The sequence below is a fragment of the Solea senegalensis genome, linkage group LG15 (assembly GCF_019176455.1).
Source record: "Solea senegalensis isolate Sse05_10M linkage group LG15, IFAPA_SoseM_1, whole genome shotgun sequence".
NCBI lineage: Eukaryota > Metazoa > Chordata > Actinopteri > Pleuronectiformes > Soleidae > Solea > Solea senegalensis.
Genome location: NC_058035.1, coordinates 21,102,732 through 21,111,765, shown reverse-complemented (window position 1 = coordinate 21,111,765; position 9,034 = coordinate 21,102,732). Strand labels below are relative to the sequence as shown.

Here is a 9,034-nt window from a genome sequence, read left to right as displayed (position 1 = left end):
TAGCTGTGTGTGGCCCTGCGATGGACTGGTGAACTGTCCAGGGTGTACCCCGCCTATCGCCTGATGTAGCTGAGATTGGCACAGCACCCCCCGCGACCTTCTGGATGTTAGATGTGACTGAACTGACTGATACGAAGGTGTAGAAGTTGCACGAAAGTTCAAACTTAGTGGAAACATGTCTCAGCCCAAGACAAACAAAGAAGTCTATAAGGACCATGACCTCAACTCAACAGGAAGTCGGCCATTTTTAATCGATTTGCGCGTTTCGCAAAAATGAAGAAACTCGTCTGAGTGTGTTAATCATCGAAGATAGAAAGTTATCAAAATCTTTCAGATTCAAAAGGGCGTGGCCATTGCAGCCATCGTAATTGTTTGCCAAATTTCTACGATTGGCCATGAAACAGGAAGTACCCTATAACTTCGCCGCATGTTGACTGATCGGCACAAAACTTCATACTTGACACGAGACACCAACCCTGAATACGTCTACAAACACAAACTTGACACAACGCGAGGTCAGCCACTTTGAATTTGGTGTCCATTTTGGTAAGTTGCACATTTTGTGAAATGAACAAACTCGCTAATCGTACGAACATTAAAAAAACATGTCAATTTTTATTAGACACATCGAAGATGGAAAGTTATCAAAAGGTCTACCACTGGGTCAACCATTGTGACACAAAAGACCGACCCTGAACACGTTCATGTCTACTAACACGAACGTGACCCAACAGGAAGTCACTCATTTTGAATTTGGCTACCATCTCACAACAAAACAGGAAGTGGCCTGACTCAGCTGAAATTCATCGACTTTGGGCCGATCAAAGTTCAGACAAACACTTTCAGACTGTTCACCTTTGTGTTTGTGTGTTTTAGTCGCAGATAAAAACGCAGCTTCCTTCAACTCATCATCATCATCATCACACAAAAAAAAGAAGACATGAAGGTTCCGGTGTTTCTGCTGCTGCTGCTGCTGCCGCTCTGCTCAGGTACATTTAATCACATTTATCACATTTCATTCACACACATTTAACATGCTGACGTATTAAACACTTTCTGTTTGTTTGTGTTGCAGCTCAAAAGTTTTACATTGAATGTTACGGCCAAGACTTTTTATTGGTCAACAACGATGTGCTGAAATGCAGCGCTGACGTGGAACAGGCCTGTTACACCAGAGGTGAATAAAAATAATCTTTTGGGTTTTTTCCAACTCTTTTTATTCAGATTTTACACAAAAACAATGACATTTAGCTGTATAAAACTGTGTGAATAACAGTTCTAACAACTCTACTCGTCAGGTTTTATCCTCTCTGCTGTTTGTGAGAGCAAAATACTATAGAGAGTGTTTTTATTGACCGGTATTGCTAACAATTGCCAACAATAGCCCAACATACGTTAGGGTCCATGTTTTTTGGTCAGGGTTCAGCAAGACCCTTTCCTCGCATAAAAGCAAGGAAAAACTCAAATATTTATGTTTTAAAGTAATTATACACTTAAACAAACTTATGGGTCATTAATTACATTTCTGCCAATAAATAATCAAATCAAATTTTCTGTGTTTGTAGTATGATGGTCACTTTAGTTCGCTGTACTAAATGATTGATGACATGATACTTTCTTGTACTGTATTGCTGCTGTGTTAAAACAATTTCCCCTCGGTGATGAATAAAGTATTTCTATTCTATTCTATTCTATTCTATTCCATGACATGATTGATTGTGTGTCTTCAGCTACCGGAGACAAAGGTTGCACTCGCCTGGAAAACTGCTCTCGAGATGGTTGGGTCTGTTGCCGTAGCAACCTGTGCAACATCTGACCAATCACAACGCAGTGAACGTTTACGTGACAGTCACAGGAGGGGGAAAAAAAAGAAGCTGCGAGGGACATTTCCCAGAATGCATAGTGTGTGTTTGTGAACTTTGAGTCATGTGTGAAACTAGAATAAACTCTGTTCACCAGACTGTGTCAATCATTCCAAGAACATCGGTCGTGGGTCGTGCAAACAGAGCAGATGGAGGAAGTCAGTTATTCATGTTACCATGGTGATGTGAGGTTTGACACTTTCAAATAAAAGAATTGTCAAAAGAATTGAGATCCATAGGAAGGAGATCGGAGTCAGCTCAGTGTCCAAACAAGGGTTTAATCTTGTACAAGAGGAGCATTCACAAAGCAACACACACAGGCCAGTTACAAAGTGAAGACTCACTGTCTTCGAGGAAACACAAGGTATTTATCTGTCTCAGTGGGTCAGCTATCACCCTGCCATAAGGTGCAGACCCCCGCCTCTGTGGGTTTGTTATCACCTTGCCCTGAGTCGCAGACCCATTGTCTCTATTCACAAGTTACTTCAAACAGTTCCTAAAACAATACATATGGTCACTGGTCCCAAGTCACATCGAACCGTTACATTAACAATACAAAGTGTCAATGGTCGCAGGTCACATCAAACGGTTGCATTGAACATTTGTCTTCATGTATTACATGAGGTGCATAATTCCCGTAACAAGAATCAAATAAATATTGACAAATATCACAAGTGGGAGCAGAGGAAACCAGTGAATTCATTGGGAATGATGAGTCAGCTTTTTTCAATAAAGACACAAAGAAATCGTCATGACTGACTGTTATAAAAGGGGACATATTATGCAAAATCAACTTTTTAACCATTTCAATACTTATATTTGGGACTCTGGAGGCCCTACCAGTCGCCAAAGTGTGGAAAAAGAATAGTATAGGCGATAAAACATGTGATGTTGAATTCCCTGCGCATTATGACGTCAGCATGCGCATTTCACCGCGTATGTTACCACCCCACCAGTAAGATTACCTCGAGAGCTCCACCTTAGCTCCACCGTGTCCCTGCGAGAGTGCAGGCGAGGGAGGAAGAGCGGTATTATGTCAACGCGGAGGGACAAGTGTGCTGTTGGTGGCTGCACAGTGGAGCACAGTGTTTTACAGAGGATTTTATATATGAAGTTAATGTGCCGGATAAAGTCAGCAAACGTGTGTTTGTGTGTTCGCACCACTTCACATCAGACTGCGGCCAGCGGTTGCAGTATTTAGTCAGCGACGTACAAACACACACATTATTAAGAAAAGGTCACATAGAGGTCATAACTGACCATTCTGACACTTCCTAATTAAACATATTTGTTCAGTACGTCCTCCATGACCGGAGCACAGACTCAGTCTGATACACTCACATATGCAGCGATCAGCGGTGGATCAGTGGTGCTGTCCCTAAGTGTTTTTAACTGATTTACAGTTGGACAGTGTTCGGCTCCATCCTTATGTAGGACGTCTCTTCCTGTGACGCCACTCTCGCTGTTTTCTGCGCACGCTGCCATGTTGATATTGTCAGAGAACTGGAATGGAGGAATGGAGCTGTAAAGCGCTGTAAAGAGGACAAATCAGAAACCTCCTGGAAGAAGTGGGTGTGTGTTTGCCTGTGTCTCATTTGCATATAAAGGGACCACGCACAAACCCGAGCGTTCTGAAAGGGGCGGGTTTAGCAGGGTTATTGAACTGCTATGATGCTTCATCCTTATGGTATTTTGACCAAAGGACACCAGGGAACTATTTTAACTTGGGGAAATAGGGTATAATATGTCCCCTTTAAGCTTTTGCGGTTCCCGTGGTGTCCAGCAGGGGGCGGTGTCACCCGCGGACACCTCCGTGTGTAAACAGCGCAGAAGAAGAGTCGTTTTGTTGCGGTAGCTTCAGTTCGGTGGTTCCGGGCGTGTTCGCCGCTCATTAAAGTGTCTGGACCTGAACGTGTTGATGAAACGGATCAGAGGTAGGAAGAACGGCACTGGACCGCACTGACGAACCGAGTCCTGACCCGGCGAAACACCGAACTGCACCCGTTATACTCCTGACGTTAGCATTAGCCGTTTCCTGTTAGCTTCCAACAAACTGAAACTTCACAAAAGTCTCGTCGTTACCGCGAAGACGATAACAAACACACAGAACCGGTACTTCACACACCGAACCACCATATACCGGCTTTATGTCGTCATTAGATTTAGTAAAGTAGTGATAAAGTATCTGTGATGGCTTCTTCTGGTTTTAAAGGCTGTTGCATTGATAATCATCATATTTATTATGTTGAATAACTCGATAAAATTGACAAAAACTCTTGTTATACTAGAATTTGAGTCGACGTGATTGTTTATAACACACGTAAATATCCTTCATTTAAAGAAATATTTAGATTGTTTTATCTGAAATGTAAGGTAATAATAAGTGCATATTATATTTTAATTTACTGTGTATTGCCACTCTCAAACTTTTCATGAGTCCAGAGAAACAACAGCTTTATTATCCACATACGTCTCTCTATATCAGGATATTAGGGCAAAAACATGTAAGTTAAGGGAAAAGTGTGTATGTTAAGGAGAATCATGGTTAAGGGAAACAAAAAAGTCGAGGGAAAACATGGACCTTAAGTGAAAAAGATGGATGTTAAGGGAAAAGCATGTATGTTTAGGGACAAACATGAAAGAACACTACAGGACAAACATGGATGTGAAGGAAATAGGTTAATCGTCCATCTTTGAAAAGGTATCAAATACACAGTTTTAATACACCAATTCTCTGTCATACGGCGGCCATGAATAATGCTTTAAACTGAAGCCATGACTCAAAGGTTTTCTAGTAGTTAGGGTTAGTCTTTTATATTTTTTCTGTAAATCGTTTGTGTTTAACATGAAAGATGAATGTTTTCTTTCCATGGAGCAAAGAAACCACAAAACCTCCTCCCGGCAGAGCACAGGTTTCAGTCTGTTCCACCTTAGACGTCATCACTTATCTTAAGTATTTCCAAACTGCTGAGTCATTGAGACACATCCGCGTTGTTGCCACATACTTCGAGATACATGAAGTGATATTGGGTTCAGCAGTTTTATTAAATAAAATACAAGTACATTAGGGCAACTTTGGACCTGATACTTTACAAACTGACCCGATACTTTACAAACTGACCTGATACTTTTCAGTCAGACCTGATACTTTGAACAGGGTGAATGTGGAAACATTAGTACATGATTTCATTAACAACAGTGTCTTTTGATTGTTGACAGATGCATTACTACAGATACGAAAACACTGAGGTGAGCTGCTGCTACAAGTATCTGATGTTCAGCTACAACATCATCTTCTGGGTGAGACATGCACACAAACACACACACACACACGACAGCAGTGAAAGGACAAAGAAAAGACTCTGTCTTTCTCTGTCTGTGAACAGGAAGTGACGTCACAACTTCCTGTGTGGTTAAACAGGAAGTGAGAGCAGTTTTGAAGCATCCTGAGCCACAGTTTTTTACTTTTATTGATGAATCAACGATGTGAAATCTGTGACAGTGAAGGAAAGAGGTCTCACTCCGTGCGTGTGTGTGTATGTGTGTGTGTGTTCCAGTTGGCTGGAGCTGCCTTCATCGCTGTTGGTTTCTGGGCCTGGAGTGAAAAGGTGAATAAACACATACACACAGTCAGGAGAAAGTAACCTTGGTAACCATGGGAACCAAAGCCTCTGACACATTCACGTATGACATCATCAGGGCTGTCACTCTTGTTCACCAATATTGCTCATTTGTGGTTGAATGTGGGTGTGGTTGTCAGGTGTGTGTACACTCACTGTTCTGCTCTGTTGTGGTGAACAGGGAGTTCTGTTGGACCTGACCCAGGTGACCCGGCTGCATGGTTTCGATCCAGTCTGGTTGGTTCTGGCGGTGGGCGGAATCACCTTCATCCTGGGCTTCGCTGGCTGTGTGGGCGCTCTGAGAGAAAACATCTGTCTGCTCAAGTTTGTACGTTAAAAACATCTTTCTGCTCAAGTTTATAATTTATATTTATAATTATGTTGAATGTTTTTTTTCCCACTCAGTTCTCCGGTGTCATCGGCTTCATCTTCTTCCTGGAGCTGACCGCTGCGGTGCTAGCCGTGGTTTTTCAGAGTGAGGTCAGAGTATGGATCAACGACTTCTTCCTGACCAATGTGAAAGCGTACAGAGATGACATCGACCTGCAGAACCTCATCGACTCCCTGCAGAGGACGGTAACCACCTGACAACAGAACGTTGGTTCTGCTTGTGTTTGCTCTCTGAACGTCAGGTTCTGATGGTTCTGGTTGTGTTTGCTCTCTGAACAGAACCACTGCTGTGGAGCTCAGGACCCAAAGGACTGGGATCTGAACGTCTACTTCAACTGTAACGGCACCAATCGCAGCAGAGAGAGGTGTGGAGTTCCATTCTCCTGCTGCATCACTGACCCTGCTGTGAGTTCACCACTCATCAATGCTCACCAATACTTATCAATACTTATCAATACTCATCAATGCTCATCAATGCTCATCAATACTCATCAATGTTCACCAATACTCATCAATATCAATCATCATCATCCTCATCAATGCTCATCAATCATCAACATCAATACTCATCATACTCATCAATGTTCACCAATACTTATCAATACTCATCAATGCTCATCAATACTCATCAATGCTCATCAATACTCATCTATACTCATCAATGTTCACCAATACTCATCAATACTTATCATCATCATACTCATCTATACTCATCAATGTTCACCAATACTCATCAATACTTATCAATACTCATCAATGCTCATCAATACTCATCAATGCTCATCAATGCTGATCAATACTAGTGTTGTTTTCGTCAACAATGACGAAATTATTTAGTTTACGCCCCTTTTTCTCATGAGGATAACGAGACGGTGACGAGATGAACATCTCATGTTTGACGACTAAAACATGATGAGTGGTGTGTGAGTGTTCGTTGACGTAAATGTCAGTGTGTGGTTTGTCAGACGTTCAGAGTGCACCACATTTCTGCTTATTGTGTGCGTAATCTGTCAATCAAAACCTAAAAATGACTTGGTCCATGTTTCAAGACGATTTACGCTCCTCGCCCTGAGGACAGTCTGCTCCCATCGACAGTCGCGCCGGGGGCAGGCGGGCGGGAGAAGCCGCAGCGAGTGCACATGTTCGTGGCCCCGGGAAGCGGCGAGGTCGGGCGGGGTTTGCTGTAAACCACCTTCGCCCTGAGCCCTTCCAAGCCGATCTAGAGTCGGTCGCGGCGCACCACCAGTGGAGGAAATTTCATGTCAAACTTATGTGTGACACTGTTGTATGATGAAGTCGGCATCAATTCGTGAAAAAAACTGTTGAAAAGTTGAAATATGGAGATTAAAGGTTTCTGCCCAACAGTAATCTCCAATACTTATTGACCTAAATGGATTTGTTAAAAGATTATACTACTTTTTTTTTTTTTTAAGTTTTAGTCCAAAAGACTAAAACTAAGACTAAATCTACAATGGCTGCCAAAAACAACAGTGATCAATACTCATCAATACTCATCTCTCCACCAGAGGGCAGGCATCTGCTTAAGTTTGTACATGCAAAACATCAGTGTGCTCAAGTTTGTACGTTTAAAAACACCCATTTGCTTAAATTTGTATGTTAAAAAGATGTTTTTGTTACAATTTTAAAAATTGTGTTTTTTTCGTTAGAAATATCTATCCACTCAAGTTTGTACGTTAAAAATGTCCATTCAGCCAGTTTGTAGTGAAACTCGTTGGCTTGCAGCTTCGTTGTCATTTTTACACACGTCATTTCATTCAGTGACAGGATTCAGTTATTGAAACCTCAGTTTTCACCAATGAATGAATGTATCACCAGTTCATTTCTACACTTCATTGGTTGCCATGGATACATGGATGTGATTGTTTGTGACAGGACTCGGTGGTAAACAGTCAGTGTGGCTACGACGTGAGGAGCAAACACGAGGTGAGTTTTTGACCACATGATCACAGGCAACAGGAAGTGTTGATACTGACGTGTGAACTTCCTGTGCAGGGCGAATGGAGTAACTTCATCTACATGAAAGGCTGCATCACTGCGCTGGAGGACTGGTTACCACGTAACCTGTACACAGTCGCCATCGTCTTCATCGTCATCTCTCTGCTGCAGGTATGACGCATAAACCAAAAACATATCTCATAACATGTTTTAAACATATTTTCGTGAAAGTTTGTACTTTTAAAACATCTTTATGTGAAAGTTTGTATGTTAAACATCTTTTTGTGAAGTTTGTACGTTAAAAACATCTTTACGTGACAGCTTGATCGTTGGAAACATCTTTACGTGAAAGATAAAATCACCTGTCATTCTCTCTCTGACCAGATGGTGGGGATATACCTGGCCAGGACTCTGATCTCTGACATTGAAAAATCCAAATTCAACTACTGAAGTCTTTATCGACGTGGATGGAGGTTCGACGTTGGAGGGCGTGGCTTAACCCCCAATGCCTTCTCTTTCTCCTGCTTGTCTGTACTTAAGTTGTTGCCATGGAGACTGAAAAGATGGCATGTTTGTTTGTTTACATTTGGTCGATGTTTTTATTTTTTTTTTCACTTTTTAACACTTTTCTGCTCTTCACACTTTTTTATTGATCTACTGTGATCTGCGACCTGATTGGCTGATCACCGATCAGTGCCTTCAAAAGAGGAAGCAGTATTTGTAGACTGAAAAGAGGCGGAGTCAGTGATGTAATCCCGGTGAAGTGCACTTCCGAACACTGAAAAAAAAAGCACATGGTTAATGACCGACCATGCTTTTTTTTAAAAATATCCGCTTATTAAAACACAGACTGTCCCTTTAAGAACCTTCACGTCATGTGATCACATTTGGTCAAAGATTAACTTTATTAACACTGATTTACATGGACATTTATTTTGAATAAAGGCGGTCTGATATAAGGTCTGAGCTGAATTTAAAAAATGTGAGTGCTGAAATGAAAGCATGAATGGATGAGCGAGTGAATGGGACAATGACAGTGAGAGAACGAGACACGTGTGAGTGAATGAGTCAGAATTAAAGACTGAGTCAATGAGTGAATGAATGAATGTTTGCTGATTTTTTTTATTAAAATCTGTTGAAGTGAATTTCTACATTTTTATATTCTTCAAAATAAAAGCTTGTTTCTCACGTTGTTGTCGATGTTCA

At 41.6% G+C, this 9,034-nt stretch overlaps 2 protein-coding genes across 2 annotated transcripts; both read left to right on the top strand.

Annotated features, from left to right (window-relative positions):
* Positions 1-801: 801 nt before the first annotated feature.
* Positions 802-1,960, top strand: wu:fj16a03 (uncharacterized protein LOC335475 homolog). The gene is made up of 3 exons (XM_044045911.1): positions 802-989; positions 1,076-1,177; positions 1,731-1,960. Exons 1-3 carry the CDS (start codon positions 941-943, stop codon positions 1,814-1,816), a joined length of 237 nt encoding a protein of 78 aa, XP_043901846.1. The 5' UTR covers positions 802-940; the 3' UTR covers positions 1,817-1,960.
* Positions 1,961-3,670: 1,710 nt separating this feature from the next.
* tspan14 (tetraspanin 14) lies at positions 3,671-8,929 on the top strand. Its single transcript, XM_044045909.1, has 9 exons — positions 3,671-3,796; positions 5,082-5,162; positions 5,420-5,470; positions 5,664-5,810; positions 5,888-6,058; positions 6,152-6,277; positions 7,766-7,816; positions 7,886-7,999; positions 8,213-8,929. Exons 2-9 carry the CDS (start codon positions 5,082-5,084, stop codon positions 8,276-8,278), a joined length of 807 nt encoding a protein of 268 aa, XP_043901844.1. The 5' UTR covers positions 3,671-3,796; the 3' UTR covers positions 8,279-8,929.
* Positions 8,930-9,034: the final 105 nt, after the last annotated feature.

Coding starts and splice junctions, on each gene's coding strand:
- wu:fj16a03 (XM_044045911.1), top strand. CDS start 941: ATGAAGGTTCCGGTGTTTCTGCTGCTGCTGCTGCTGCCGCTCTGCTCA. Junction 990..1,075: donor GCTGCTGCCGCTCTGCTCAG/GTACATTTAATC, acceptor TTTGTGTTGCAG/CTCAAAAGTTTTACATTGAA. Junction 1,178..1,730: donor ACAGGCCTGTTACACCAGAG/GTGAATAAAAAT, acceptor GTGTGTCTTCAG/CTACCGGAGACAAAGGTTGC.
- tspan14 (XM_044045909.1), top strand. CDS start 5,082: ATGCATTACTACAGATACGAAAACACTGAGGTGAGCTGCTGCTACAAG. Junction 5,163..5,419: donor GCTACAACATCATCTTCTGG/GTGAGACATGCA, acceptor TGTGTGTTCCAG/TTGGCTGGAGCTGCCTTCAT. Junction 8,000..8,212: donor TCGTCATCTCTCTGCTGCAG/GTATGACGCATA, acceptor CTCTCTGACCAG/ATGGTGGGGATATACCTGGC.